General features: G+C 38.4%; 1 protein-coding gene across 1 annotated transcript in view; it reads left to right on the top strand.

Moving 5' to 3' along the window:
* The first annotated feature begins 303 nt into the window (after positions 1–303).
* The window catches only part of cltca (clathrin, heavy chain a (Hc)), a 31,973-nt gene continuing 16,208 nt past the window's right edge, over positions 304–16,068 (top strand). The window contains exons 1-6 of the mRNA XM_063487618.1: positions 304–623; positions 10,587–10,794; positions 13,779–14,047; positions 14,211–14,372; positions 14,454–14,567; positions 15,112–15,285. Of these exons, the coding sequence (XP_063343688.1) occupies positions 582–623; positions 10,587–10,794; positions 13,779–14,047; positions 14,211–14,372; positions 14,454–14,567; positions 15,112–15,285 (969 nt within the window). The 5' untranslated portion in view covers positions 304–581. The remainder of the gene's footprint in view (positions 624–10,586; positions 10,795–13,778; positions 14,048–14,210; positions 14,373–14,453; positions 14,568–15,111; positions 15,286–16,068) is intronic.

Genomic DNA, 16,068 nt, shown 5'->3' with positions numbered 1-16,068 from the left:
ATCGGATTGGCTGAGAGGAACAAGTGTACAGCTACTATACACCGCGTAGGAATGACGTTAATTTAGAAAGACGAATGATGTGGCAAAAATCAAAGGGCGAACAGAAAGAAGTAGTCCCACTTTTACGTTTGTTCTCATATATTTTTATGCTGAAGTTCAGTGTCTTATTTTGATATTTTAAAGAACAATTAAATGTTATAAATGTTTCAAACAAACGGCAACATACTAAGCACAGTTCACTTTTTAAAAGTCGAAATACGTATCCATCCGCCTTATTGAGTGCACTTCCATTTCCGGGATGTTTTCTCTGCTGACCAACCTCCACCGCCATTGCAGGTCCAGGGAGTCGGTGTAGTGACAGTCGTTAGCCGGGGAAGACCGCAAGTAAACAGTTAAGGGAAGGAATAAAAAAACAAATAAAGTACAGTCACACCGACAGCGCGTTTTAAACAAGGCGTAGAATTCGCTTACAATTGGACTTTAGACTAGAGACTTCCTGGCTGTCCGGCTAGGATCTGAGAGAAGCAGCCGTAGTTTGTTAGCATTAGACGAGACCGGAGGAGAGTGAGAGAGGAACCGCCATGGCTCAGATCCTGCCTATTCGCTTTCAGGAGCACCTGCAGGTATGTGAATCAATGAATGGTTAAATTGTTTGATCAAGTTCATCTTTCGGTCGCAATAACTGCCAGACTGGCTGTCGCTTCAGAGACTCTCAACACAAGTTTGAGATTGCTAGCAAGCTAAGTTAGCGTTTGGTGCTACGCTAACTAGCTTGACAGGGTGGATGACGTTTGTCTTGGCTAGTAGCATCAAGCATTCTTGCTAACACTTTGCTTACCCACCCTTGTTCGCTTCTTTAAGTCTGAAATACAGCATATAAATAATGCTAATAGGTCGTAGTGATGAACGGAAATATGTGTTTACCATTTCTTATAAGTATTTGCCCCGTTTACAGCAAAAGTGTTCATTTTCTCGGAGTGGCTATTGCTGTCGTTGGTATTAATCGTCACTATCAGTGCCTTGTAATCGTCTGATTCAGAAATGAAATAGTTATCCTTATTGTCGCCTGTTGCGACACCGCTCAATCGATTTCTTCAAATCACCATACGGCGCAAAAAATTATTAAAACTTCTACACCCGCCTTATTTGTCTGCGCCCTGATTATATGTACCGTCGTGTTAATTTGAAAGTGATTATTTGACCTCAAGGGGATATCACGTTGGCTGGTTGTACAAATGATCATGTGGTATGTTAGATAGCAATCCAGCGCCCGTGCTGAATGACTTTGCCAAAGTTAGCTGTGGCTCAAGAATTCACGGAGCCTCCTTTTCTATTCAGTACTCTTTCTTTTTATCTCCGAGGCACACCTTGATCGCAACGGAGCTGCTATTAAAGATTTTTATACTATTAGTCAGTTCTTCCTTTTTGTGCACCCCCACGTATTACCTGGATTGTACGTACTTCATGCTTTAAATGGCCACACCTTTACTATAATGCCAATAAAACTGCTTTCAGGTCAGGTGGAGGAAACAGGAAGCCTATGGGTCAGTCTAAAGTGCTCCTGACTTTCAAGATGTAATGAATAAAACATAGACGTTTCGTGTCTAAATCAAGCTTCAAATGGGAACTCTGATCCACCCAAGTCTGTATTTGGTCTTTATTAAACAATTATCTCTGTTATCCAATGACTAAAGGCTTTGGGTGTCACATGAGACTAATAATTTGGTGTCAAGAAAGACATTTTAAGCTTTGATCAGTAGCACTGAGTTGTAAAAAGGGGGTCAGACGTTATGTTCATTGGCTTTGGGGGTTATTGTAACATTAAGTCATTTGCTCAGTCACAGGTTAGCTGAGTGGATATTCGAACACCAGGTTCCTGATGTTACTTTTTCTTGCTGTTCAGACTCTGATCCTAATTGCATGTCTTAAGAGATTAGCAATGTAGTAATATGGTACTGCTGTTCTTGTTCATAGCAGGTAAATGCTATGGGTTGATCAGACTGTAATTTGTGTCTGATAAATCTGTCAAACCAAAGATGACTAACATTTTCAGTACAGCGCAGCATTCCCTGTTACTACATTCTTAATTCATAAAGAAGTTAATTCATGTCACAGACATTGATGAGTTAATATGTAGGCCTATCACATGGGGTTGTTTGGAGGCTGAGCTTCACAAAGCTTTGCAAAGACCTTTTGTGCCTAGAGTTACAATGAAATTATTATTGAATGATTTTTGACTTGCTTATTAAGTCCTTTTGGTTGTAGAAGCAAACAGAGCAATACAAAATTGGCAAATTGCATTGTGACTTAACTAGTATTTTATCTTTAGTGAGGGGAAAAAGCGCTGTCATCCCCTAACAGTACATCTTTCTCTTTCAAATGTGTTGAACATTTAATTCATTGAACTCACAAATTTCACAGTCAGCTGCAAGGTGAATGTATTTTTTGTGCTTGTTCTTCGGTCCATCTTTAAAAACTGACGCCATAGCTTTTAATTAATGTACTGTACTGTAATTCTCAGACTCATCAGGTTATGTTATGTCACAAACACCAAAGGGATCTTCAGCACATATCACTAATGCATGACCTGCATATGCTGCTTCATTCATGATGCATATGGAGTTTCTGAACAAATGCATGTTAGAATCACTGCAAGAATTTCTTTTACTTTTGACTTGGTCAAACTCTTTAGCTGTCTGTTTAATTATACTCATGAAGTAATCTTTTTTTTCTGATTATACCAGCTAATGGTTACCACTATTATGAGTGTGTTTAAGCTTGGATTATCTGTGAGAAACATCTTATATCTTTCTTAGTCCAGTTACTGAAAAACCAGATGAAGCTGAACTCGTTTGATCAAATGAGTAACTGTCAGTGCCTAGATGCAAAGCCTGTCGTTTCACCTTATGGTTGATGTTCTTTTTGCTTTGTTCATGTGGAGCAGAAATATTTACATAGTGCTGCTAGCCGTGTTTTATTTCTTAAGCTAGTTGGCAGGAATCCATCGATTATAAGATTGTGGCCCAATGGTGATATTTTATAATTAGTACTATTGTGATCACTAGCCAGTGCCTAAACCATTTATACTTTTATTTTATGGATAAATAAAATATAAATTGTGCCATGGATACAAGAATGTTAAAAAAAAAATTCAGCTTCTCTATTGTTACATAGCATATAAATCATCATCACATCTCATTTTCCAATAGGCTAATCTAAGTCCACAAAGCTGCCTACCAGTGTTCAGCTTGTATTGTTGCATTCCTTTTAGGTACTAGTTAGTAGTAAATCACCGTATAGGCACTGTTTGAGTCTACACCACTGTGTGCTTAGCTGTGATTAACAGTGGATTCAGAGCCTGTTAGACAGACTTGAAATTACCTCAGGTATCTCTTTTTTGTTTGTTTAATGTCTTAGGCTGAAAAAATTGGATGTATCATAAAACATTCTTTGTGCAAATATGCATATCTCAGTTATGGACCATTATAACTCCTTCACATCTAGCTCTACTGCTTTATTTATACTTTAGACTCAAATGTCCACGGTGAGACCGTCCTGATGTCAGGTCATGGTTTATGATTTTGTTTTTCACCCGTGAATTCTCAACCAAGCGAGTTCAAATACGGACAGACTTTAAGATTTGCTTTAGTGTTAAGTCAAAGTCAAACCCAATTTTAATCACTCACACAGTTTTGCATCATGATGCATGCAGGGCTATTGCTTTCAATGCCATGTTCAGTTTTTTTAAACCCTAAAAGTGATTGTGGATCACCCTTCAAGGCTGCTGGGTGTCACCAGTGTTGGGTGATAGCTTAATTATTTTGCTCATTATTCATATTCTGACCAAACTGACATAAATGTCACAAACAAACTGAATGTTTGCTGATGTTGTGCTTAAATGGATATTTAAAGGTATGCTGGTTAATCAATTAGTCAGCACAAAGCTTGAATAAAAGCTTTAGATTAATCAGTAACTAAAAATTATACTTGAAACCACATAAATTTAGTTCTATACTTTTGAATCTGAACTTTTATAGATGTAAAACATGTCGAAATAGGATTGTTGCATTAATCATGTCGATTTTACTGGATCTGAATTAGAGAGCTGAGACACTGAGTTTAATACATGTTAAACTTGGTAGTCTCAGTCTTTGCAGTTTCCTCCCTCCCTTGGTCTCCCTCACACTATCCATCTGTGTGTCATCCGGTCTACTTGCACATCTTGCATTTTTATATATCATCCATTTATATAGTGTAGTGTTGACTCCAGTCAAACAGACATGATAGCATAAGTGACAGTGTCACATCTTTCCCTCACGTGGTATAACATTCAGTTTGCCATTCAGAAAAAGAGATAATTGTCATTTAGGTTTTAGTGGTGTGATTGTTCTGACAGAAACCAGTCTCAAAGTAAGCATGGGAGTGTAATCTGTAATCTTCAAAAATGGCTCCAGTTTGCGTAATGACAACATGGTATTCATTCTCTGTTGATGAAGACTTCCATTTTGCATTTAGTAAGCAGGGTTTGACAAGGCAGGCTTCCTATCCAGAGCCCAAAGATAATCTGATGATATGTAGGGAAAACCATAGATTGTGTGTTGAGTAAATACAATATTTCACATGCATAAGTCCATAATTGCATGTTACCCTTATCTACTTTTGGTGTACACAGATTTTTTTGTCTTGATGTACACAGTAATTTGTTACATTTGCAAAAGATGTCTTCATTTATCTCCCTTGGTTAAGATTTTGAATTGTACTCGAGCTTTTTCTATTGTCTTTTGGTATATACTGACTATCAATCTGACATCAGTATTAAATGAATAAGCTGTATCCTCTGTGTGGAAGATACCGGGAATAAAGATGAGGGATGACTTAAACACTACATCAAAATACAATATGACAGAAAATGTATACATTTCCGTAATTGGGCTTTATTAGTAACAAATGCATGACAGCAGGCCCACAATATAGTGAAAATTTCAAAAAGTTTCTCTTACTTGTTCTAGTCTAATTAGAATACTAATTATAGCTCAGAGTGTCATTATATTACTGGACTTGGCTGTCTTTTACAGTTGTACTAGCTTCTTTTCCTTTGAAATAGAGTTTGATATTCACAAAAAATACTCATTTGGATAAATTTTGCCCTACATAGGAAGACCTTGAGTTAAATATACAAATTTACGCAGGGTGCAGGAAAGAAGAGGATGTGATTATTAGTGGTGATCTTTCAAATAAGTGTTGTGGTTAGCTTTAAATTAGGTGTTTGTAGTCTGAGACAGGATTTAGTTCCCTGAAAACCTGACGCTTTGTATCTATAGTTAAATGCACTCACAATAGTATTTAATAGCAAATTGATTTAGTTCAAAGCAAATACTTGTACATCCCTTCTGTTTGCCTGTTGAGGAGGGGCAGGTTGTTTCATGCTTTTTACAAAGGTTTGCATGTCACACTTTGACCTGTGCTAGTAAATGACCACCTGATACCTCGTGACAGGCTGGCAAGGATACAGATTTGCTGAACACTTGACATTCTGCAGCAGCCTCTAAATGTAAGATAAAGCTCTCATTTAGGAAAAGAAGGAAACTGTAGTCTCACAACCACCTCAGCAAGAAATGACCTGAATTGGAGACAGATGATGTTCAGAACCCCTTCCATCTTTTTTCCTTTCTAATACTATAATTGTAAAGGCAGCACTTTTTATGCCTCACCCATGATCCCATGTCCCCCTCCAGTGGCCCATGATAGCAGAGAAGGCAGGATTCGGCAGGCCTGTTGTTTCAGTCCTGGTAGACAATGACTCCCTGGCTTCCTGTTGTGGAGTATTGCAAACAAGTCCTGCTAGCCTCAGCACATTACATAGCACATCCTTCCCTACCCTGCCTTGAACTTTACATGTGCAAAGTTTATTTTCTGCTGAGCAAGATGCTGCTTTCCTTTAAGGGAAGAGCATACAGGTTAAATCTACTGACAGGATTGACAGGTTGTTGGAGAATAGTTCAAATCTTTCTGTGGATTTATTGTCATTGTAAGATTATGCAGAAGCCATGTGCTCAGTTGTTGGGCCTTTACTAAATGTGTTTGACTTGAATTTCTTGGAGTCGATTAAACTCCATTCTTACTAGGGTTATATATTTGTTTAGAGAGGAGTTGCTTAAAATTTATTTGACCAATTTTGGAACAGTACATGCTCGATATATTATTACATTGGTTGCAAACAGGGTTTGGGGCTTCTTGTGGTAAAGAAAAATGTAACGATTTTCAAAATATTTTTAAGCCTGTTAAATATTTTTGTTAAGCAAAGTAGTGAGAGCATATCCAAAAATGGATGAAAGAAATTGAAACATTATTAAGATTATATAGTGTTTCCAACTTTCGGCCAGAATGGCCTCTCCCTCTCCAAGGGACTAAGTGAATGAGTACCATCATATGGGGTGTTAATTATATTTTTATCTAGTTAGTTCCCATTCCCAGGATATGATTTGCTTAGACTTGATTTATCTGTCCTTCCTTCTCTGAAGTTCAGTTGCTGTCACTGTGATTAAAACTGATAATTTCCTGTACCGTGATCTCAGTTCCTGTTGCAACCTCACATTGAAGGTATTGCTGTCAGTCCCTTTATGACATAAATCGAGGTCATGAGTGTCTATAAACCTTGGCTAATGTGCTTTTTTTCCCCAGTAGATAAAAATGCAATCTGCATCTGCTTTGACATTTTTTTTGTATCAAAGTTCTGAATGTCATGTTTGTCCCTTGAGCTGTTGAGAAATACATCATTATGCTAACTTGACTAATTGGTGTATAACTGCAGTAAATTGTCAATAAAGCATGTGGATGGGCACTTTCTGCCACTGATAAGATTCCAGGGCACATGGCCAGGTATCTTCCTTAGCTTATATAGCATAGCAGTTTTGGTCAGTAATGGAAAAAATAACTAGAACATTATAATCTGTCATTGAAAAAAATAAGGCTGGGCTTGAGCTAATGGTTTGTAAAGAGATGAATGATGGTAATAGTGTAATCATAATTCACAATGTCTCTTGTTGGCATTTTGTTGCTGCCATTGCAAATGCTTGCTGAACTAGTCTCTGCTACATCAGCATTTACGTGCTCTAGGTGATCGATTCTGTAATTATCCTTCTTAAATGTGTTTTTTTTCTTCTTCATTAAAAAGGGTTTTACATGGTACTTTGCCTACCCTTCGTAGTTGTATGCATTCTTTATTCTCTTTGTCAACACTTTCTAAATACAGATTTGTTTGATTTTCACTCTTGCTTCATGCAAGTCTCTCGGAAGCTCTTCCTTTGTTATCCTATCATTGATCAACTGTGGAGGGCAGCACAATCAAATTTTTAATTTCGATTATGATTTTGGCGTATAAGAATTAAACGAACATGATCATACAATATTAAAAATGCATGCTCCACTAATAGGATGCACAGCAAAAGCAAATCAAAGTCTTCTTAAATCAGCACCTGACCACATGTCTGCATGTGACCGTCATCATATTGGCATATCATATTCTGAGTGAGAGTACTGTCTCTTTGCAGAGCAACAGAACTAATCTAACTAACTTTTACCCTGAAAACACACAACAGTATAGTTAATGCGTAAAGACCAAGAAGAACAACATTGCTTACGTGAATCATTCAAATTGTCAACTTGGATATCAGTAAAAATGAGCTTGTGCAGTGTGTTGGTTTCAGTACCGGTACAAAGGTTTATACAAAGCAATGTTCTGTTTACATGAGAGTGCAGGGAAAACATTTTTTTTTTAAATCAACAAATGAATAATAATGACTTTACTATTGAACAGCGTCACTTTGGACATAATTGTGTGGCTCTAGTTGGTTGGTTGATGTGTTAACAGCTATGCGGAGCAGTGCTAGATTGAATGGTTAAATGATTTTCCACATTGTTTGTAGCTCCTTTGGGCTGACCTGCTTTCAGCCAAATTCCTGCTCAGTGATGTTGCAGCAATGTTAGCCCACAGTAGTGTTTTACTCTCAGGTTTCCATAGCAAAACAGTCTGCCAGACCAAACTGTGGTGTGGTCGATCAGTCCATGTTTGCTTTTCTTTATTCCATGCAAGAGGGGTAGCATTCATTGTGATAAGGCCATGCTGGTCTTTCCTGTTTTAGAAATGCTTTTCATATGTGAATGAAAGGGCTTCCTGCTGATCCAAGAATAGATGAGAGGGAAGCGAAATGCATAAACCTGTTTAGAAATATTGTGTAATAATAACTTCTTCTTGTGTATTAAAATGTAGACATACATCTGTTTGAATTAAAGAGCACTCATTTGAAAGCAAACTAGTAGTTCATTTACACAGCAGCTGCATGGGATGTTGCCATAAATGAATAGTGAGTTCTTGGTTATGCTGAACATCTATTTAAATTAATTTAAGCTATGTAGGTATCTCTTGCTGTGTTTTCATGAAACAAACTGTTGCTAGATATTAGTGAAAGCTGATGTGTTCAGGGTCAGAAGGATTCTCCACATAGGCCGTTTCCCTTTGTCCAGTGTTTGAATAAATGTTGTCTTAGTAAACAAGGCTTCCATACTGGGCAATGGCAACGATAAGAGGCATGGAAGCTGCAATGACGTTACTGTATGATGTCACCTCTCCACTGTTCCAAAAAAAAATGTTCAGATCAGTTTTCAGTTCTTTCCTCATAGCTTGTAGTAAGACTTGTTCTGTACAGTTGTTTGCACTGTCATTGAGAGGGAACCAGGTTACACACTGAGTGTGGTTGGGGCAGGGTTGTGGAGAGGGTGTGTCCTGTCATTGATAAAAGGTCTTTCGTTGAGCAGTTTTCAGAACTGTGAGTGTGTTTGCTGATTAGAATTGAACTAGGCAAAAGTTTTAGAAGGGGGTCACATTTTTATCTCTAGAGCCTTAAAAATGAACATTTGCCAACAAAGATGGGAGTGATCCAATATGCTTAAAAAAAAAAAAAACCCTCCAACATAAAACGTTTCAGCACTACAAGTGAATGTGTAAAATTTTATGGCTGGTTAATTTAAGCAGGCAGTAATAGTTTGTGCGCCTTTAACACACAGATTAAGATTTATTAAGCGTTATTATAAGTATAGTAACAGCTGTCTACTTAAAAGACACAAAAGATATTTATGTCATTTGCACCCATGGATTTATTTTGAATAAAATGAGAAAGCATTGTAACATTTCTGAGGCCATTTTTCCTGAAAGCAAAGCATTATACAACCATTACCAGCTTTATTCACATTACTGCAATAGGATATGTTTATTTTTTGTAAATGATTGCTGTGCATGATATAGCAGTTATGTCTGATCAAAGATGCAAATACTTGGCCATAAATAAAAATGTATATACATGGTAACGGTCTTGGGTTTAAACACAAAACCATGTTCTAAATAGTTGTGATTATTCAGCAGTTGTACAACTGTGGTATATTACTCATTGACAGCCAAAAATTGGAGGAAGTTGCAACAGCAAAACATGGTGCATGGGATGGTTTTTGTAGTTTCATTTCCTTTAAATTTACGTTATACCAGTGTTGGCTGTATGTGGTTGATAATTGCCTTTTTCCTATTTTTCATGTTCAGTATTATTCGTATAGTTAAGCAATGAAAACTGCTTGTTCTTGATACTCTCGCTCAGAGCTGGCTTTGCCCATTGCTCCTCTGACTGTCCTCAGCAAGCACTGCTGTGTCAGGGTTTGTGTAAGGCAGGCAGGATGCCCTGTTTCCAGCCTTTGGCAGTAAGCAGATCTGCAGAACTTGCTGGTGTTACATGCGGCAAATTGTTTCACACACAGCCTGAGGCTTTATTTTTATGCAGGTTAATTTTTTCACGTGTCCTGTCTCTCTTTTCATGGAACACCTACAAGTAATTGAAGCTAAAGCTAAGGCGTGCTCTAATGTACTTGAGTTTCCCTCAGGGATTCAAATTGGTGTTAATTTAGGTAAAACTTGGACAAAATAAAGCACCAGTGGCTGTCTATATGAAGTGACAGAATATATGTCACTTCTATATGAAGTGACATATATTGTGTTGACAGCCAACACAATATATACCAATATCATGCACTGATATTGGTATATATTGTGTTGGCAAACCAGCTCCTGTGAAACATAATAATTTCTGAGAAGTCAGACTTTGAATAGTTACTGTTAGTCAGACTACAGAGACACTGGAGTGTTATGTAATGATGTTGCAGTTTCCTCTTTGGCCCATACTTTGAGAACTTGGCTGTGCATTAGCTCTCCACCCAGGCCAGGCAATAACTGTTACATCCAGTACAAAACTACATGTGTCCAAAGAACTGCTGCCTAGCTCCAGTATGGCAAACTCATCCGCTCTCTGTGGTAGTGCACAGTAGCTGAGTTTAAAGTCCCAACATTCTTAGTGGACCCTGTTGTTTGGTCAACTCCTGGCATTAATTTGACTATAGATTTGTCAAAGGCTTAGGTTGAAATTGTGACAGGAACAATGTGACATATTGTTTCCCGAGATGATCTTCATATTTACCTAACGAACCTTTTGCTGCCCAGTTCTGTTCAGGCTCACATGGTTCTGCTTTTTTCCCCTTGTTTCTTTTAGCTCCAAAACTTAGGGATCAATCCGGCCAACATAGGCTTCAGCACCCTAACCATGGAGTCTGATAAGTTCATCTGTGTGCGTGAGAAGGTGGGTGAGCAGACTCAGGTGGTGATCATCGACTTGGCCGACCCCAACACACCTATCCGCAGGCCCATCTCAGCTGACAGCGCCATCATGAATCCAGCCAGCAAGGTCATTGCACTTAAAGGTATGGCAGTTTATTTACATTTCAAAGGCTGCATGTCTCTGAGTGCAGTGCATTACCAGAGAGAGGAAAATGTGTTAAATCCTGTGTGTTAAATATCAGGGTTTAACACAAACGTTAACTAACCACTTGTAAGGGACTTACAGCATTTCATTGGGACATGTTTTTCTTCTATATAGCAACATGTTATCCATTTAAAATTTTAAGAATATTATGAATTATTTTCATTTATTTATGTCCATACACATCCAGCTACTTTAGTTTTCCATTGTGGTTTAGTTTTTAATGGCCAACATGTATGTTTTTGTTTTTTTTCTTCCTCCAAACATTTGTCCTGTAAATACTCAGAATGGGATATTTTTTATTCTTTTTGTCCAGCATCCATGATTGCTTTGACTTTTTTGTTGTTTTTGTTTTTGTCTTCTCTTATTTTTTTTTCCTTTACTGCTTTCTTATGTGTTTGCAGACGGTGAGTTGAAATTTAACTACTTCATTGTGGAAGTAAAATCCTGTTTAAAGCAACATTTATAAGCTGAATATCCATTTGAAGCTTAGAGACTACTGTAGAGTTATTTTGCTCTTAGAGCCTCAGCACTAATGGGCTAGGTTTAAGTATTCTTTACACATATGTTTAACCAAGTTTTAGTGCATTCTTGAAATTCCCTTCCACATCTCAGCCAATATTCTGTAAACAGGATTTAGCTTTCACAGTCTTACAGCTTGCTGGCATTTCATCATTTTGTTTTATGTACAAGTGATTTAGAACCTGTTGCAAGTGTGATAATACTGTGGGTAAAATGATTTCATTTTAATTTGCATTTCTTGGTTTCCGTTTGAAATCCATGTCCTCTTCCATCTGTGTTATGTTGTAATTAACTTTCTTCATTTGTCTCAAAGCTATGCTTAATAATTTTTATTAATTGTTCACTGTAATAAGAACTAAAGATTACAGTTTGTTACAAGACCAGAGAGCACAGGAATTTATCTTGTAATCTGCGAGAAGTCTAATGCCACCTGTCATCAGCACTGACTTTACTTCACATGGTCCTAATGGGACATTACTCTGTCACGTGTAGTGCCCGATGAGGATTGAATTGGGTCAAAACATAGAATGAATAGTAATCTGTAAGGCTTGCTTGTCAGGGTGTGGAAATGATAAAATTATACTTATATGTGATTGCTATTAAGAATGATGAAAAATTTACTGTGGTAGCTTATCCAAGAGCTCAGAAACCTTGAGTATCCTCACGTGTTTAGCCCATGAGCTTTTACTTATGCACCTTTTTAAAGATTTTATGAGCAAAGCAATTTTGTTTTTTTGGGGGGGGGCAAAGCTTTGTCCCTGTGTTCTCAGTGATATTATGTCACGACTTGGTCATTTCACACACATGCTGCAGCCCTGGTTTTGTTCAGGTTCATGCCTGATGGAGCTGCATGTAAGAATGTGAGTGTCCCACTCACTAAGCTTAGACAGCTGCCTGCGCCCATATCATGAAACAGGTACTTGTTTGGTGATTGCACAATGAGCATGTGGGTGTTTTGGGTCCTGCCTCTTGCTCACTCAGGTCCAGGCAATAGTCTTGTCTAAATCAAGTGAATTTCCAGTAGGGATAACATGTATGACTCAGATTTTCTCCTGTTGTGTTGCATGTGTGATGGTGCACCTGTGGACAATGTGTCAACATGAGTCCCTCCACATTGTCCACTATTCATGTGTGGGGAAAAAACACACGGTATCAGTGATTTATTTATTGAGGGAAATGGTGTCCATTTTTTTTAAGGCAGTTCATAAAAATGCTTAAAAAAAAAAGTACCTTATCACAACAAACAGGAGCTATATATGTAAAGGAACAGGAAGCATAAGTTTATAGAGAGCAGCAGATGCAAACCGTTGCCTTGTATTTTTGCAGTGTAAGGTCAGTGTAGCTCTTTCTTGTTCAGTCCCATAGTGATGATGCTTAGTTGACCTCGTCTTGTGACACAGTTTGAGCGTTAACTCCTCCATGTAACCTGTTGTGAAGGTTGACCACAAAACACACACGTACACACACACCGCCAGACGCTAATCATGATTGAATTTCAAATATTGCATGCTCTTTGAAATTTGGCTGCTACTGCTGCAAGTGGTCCATTTACCAATCTGCTTATTGTACTTTGGCTTAGTAATGGCAAAATAATCTTCACGGTTTGGCTGATGCATTGGTCTTCGCTTTTCTGACACAAGGTAAAAAGTGAAGAAGTCACACTGCTTCTTAGTAAAGCTTTAGCTTCTCAAATTAACCCTAACTAATAATACAGAAAATGCAGGTGAGTGAACTTTCTTCTAATTGTTTCAAATATGTTTGAAACATTCCAAATATTTATTATTTTTTAGCACACTATTTAATATTCAAAACACCGTACTCACTAGTCTGTGTTCTCTAATCTAGAATGACTTGTACTAAGAAAGAGGTAGGCATGTATCGACCCATTCGGTGACAGTCGGCACCTCTAATCCTTCATTAATTTTGTCACACGTGGAAAATGACCTTTCTCATTAATTGTATTCATGTTGATAATTCTTCATGCAGTCAGGGGCAGTAAGCAAACGTGTTTTTATTGGCTTCCTACATTGATGCACCATTTGGTTTATGATATGAATTTGTATGCACTTAAGTTCACGTTGAGCCTATCGCACCTTTTGTATTCTGGAAATAAATTCACTTTCTCCTTCTTTTTTTTCTCACTACACTTCATATGACAAAAATTGCAAACTACAGCATGTTCAACGTTTTTCATCTTATCAGTTGTGGCATTGTTGCTTGATGACCTCTGTGCCATCAAAACAACATTTCAAATTTCTTGTCTCTTTAAAAAAGAAAAATGGTGTGCTTATTTTCCTATGGGAGGTTTTTGTGTGCGTCTCTCTGTGTGCACAGACTCGCTCTTATCATGAGCTATAACATTCTCCTGTGGCCTGGTTCCTGCCCTGTTTCTCCCCCTTGTAGCTGCCAAAACTCTTCAGATCTTTAACATTGAGATGAAGAGCAAGATGAAGGCGCACACCATGACCGACGATGTTACCTTTTGGAAGTGGATCTCTCTTAACACAGTTGCTCTTGTGACTGACAATGCCGTCTACCATTGGAGCATGGAGGGTGACTCACAGCCTGTGAAAGTCTTTGACCGGCACTCTAGCCTGGCAGGCTGCCAGATCATCAACTACCGCACTGATGCCAAGCAGAAGTGGCTCCTGCTCATTGGCATCTCAGCTCAGGTAGTTTGTTCTGCATGTGTTCTGGTTTAACAAAAAACAAAGCCAAGGTTCGTAATCTATTGTCGAAACATGTCAGTCACAAGGAATATGCATTCATAATTACCTTATGCATGTTTATATCTATCGTTCTGTTTTGGGTTTTTTTTGTTTTTTTTTCTTTCAGCAAAATCGAGTGGTGGGAGCCATGCAGCTGTACTCTGTTGAGAGAAAAGTTTCTCAGCCCATTGAAGGCCATGCTGCCAGCTTCGCCCAGTTTAAGATAGAAGGAAATGCAGAAGAGTCAACTCTGTTCTGCTTTGCTGTCAGAGGCCAGGCTGGAGGGAAGGTGACTGGTTTTTAGAAACATAATTGTGAAAATTGATTTCTCTCGTATGGTTTTGTTACAAATGTTTTGTTCTCATCATAGTTGCACATCATTGAAGTGGGAACCCCACCAACTGGTAACCAGCCATTTCCTAAGAAAGCAGTGGATGTCTTCTTCCCTCCAGAAGCCCAGAATGACTTCCCTGTAGCCATGCAGGTATGTTTGTGTAACTGAGCAGCTGGCTTTAACAAACTGAAATCAGTAGCATGAAAGGTACTAGGTTGGCAAAACTGTAGTTTATCAGTGTTTCAAAAGACCAGTTTGGCTGATGATGTGTGGTGATGTTTTTGTTTTTTTAATTGTTCATAATTTCTCTTTTACTGACAAGGAAATCACTGTTAGAATAACTTTCTTTATAGAGCGCCAAATCACAATAACAGTTGTCTCCGGGTGCTTAACCACCAGACCATTTGTCCACCAAATAGTGATGTACAACAAACATCAGCCACTATGGTTGCTAAATGTCATCTTATTTGCTGGTAGGCCCATATTTTCATCATGGCTGGTCATCCGTGTATATTACACACATGAAATCCACACTTTCAAAAGCAAGTCTTTGATTTCTGTAGACATCCCTGACCTCTCACTGAACTCAGAAATACATTTTGAGTACCCCATGAGGGTACTAGGTACTGTTTTGGTGATGTTTCAGATAGCAATGCACAGCTTTATGTAACATCACTAAATTGGTTTTTGACAGATAAGCGCCAAGCACAATGTGGTTTTCCTCATTACCAAATATGGCTACATCCATCTCTATGACTTGGAGACTGGCACCTGCATCTACATGAACCGCATCAGTGGAGAGACCATCTTTGTCACTGCTCCACATGAGGCCACCTCAGGCATCATTGGGGTCAACAGGAAGGGGCAGGTAAGAATGTCATGATGTGCTAATTCTAACTGCTCATGGAAATTAAAGTGATGCCTAGAGTTGCTGTCTTGTTCATGTCAAAATGGAACGTGAAACCGTATATTTTCCACTCAGTTTCCTAAAAATCTGTATATAATATATCATAATATCTTAATTTATAGTTCAATTTTACTATTTAAATCTTGTTTCATCTCTAGTCCTAGTAATATCCAGCAAATATGACGCTGGGCAACAACAAACATCAGCTGACAGCAGCATCTCTTTGTTTGTCTGTTGTCATCAGGCAGGTTCACTTTGCCAGGAGCCATTATAAATAATCCAAGGTGTAGTGTTTCACATACAGAAAGCAGCGACTGTGGCGTCTTACTGCTTTTCTGAAGCAGAACCAGAGAAGAGAACTGGATACAGCTAGCTGATGAATAATGATCCAGCCAGGCCACACACCACATGAATAATTGAGCGCAGAGAGGAAAGCTGATCTCAGACTGTGACAGATCTCACAGTCTGCCAGAGCATTGCCTTTCTCTGTGTGTGTGTGTGTGTGTGTGTGTGTGTGTGTGTGTGTGTGTGTGTGTGTGTGTGTGTGTGTGTGTGTGTGTGTGTGTGTGTGTGTGTGTGTGTGTGTAAATATGCATCACAAGCGCACAGAGACAGTGATCTGAGAGAGAATAGGCCACTGTCTGTGCCACTTACTCATTCTGGTTAACTGGGTTGGTTACCAGCAAAATTAGTAATTGGATACTGAGTAATAAATTACTCCAGTGCTATATACTTCCATCAAGT

This window comes from Pelmatolapia mariae, linkage group LG10_11, assembly GCF_036321145.2.
Source record: "Pelmatolapia mariae isolate MD_Pm_ZW linkage group LG10_11, Pm_UMD_F_2, whole genome shotgun sequence".
Taxonomy (NCBI): Eukaryota; Metazoa; Chordata; class Actinopteri; order Cichliformes; family Cichlidae; genus Pelmatolapia; species Pelmatolapia mariae.
The sequence above is the reverse complement of the archived record's forward strand: the minus strand, read 5'-3'. Positions and strand labels throughout refer to the sequence as shown.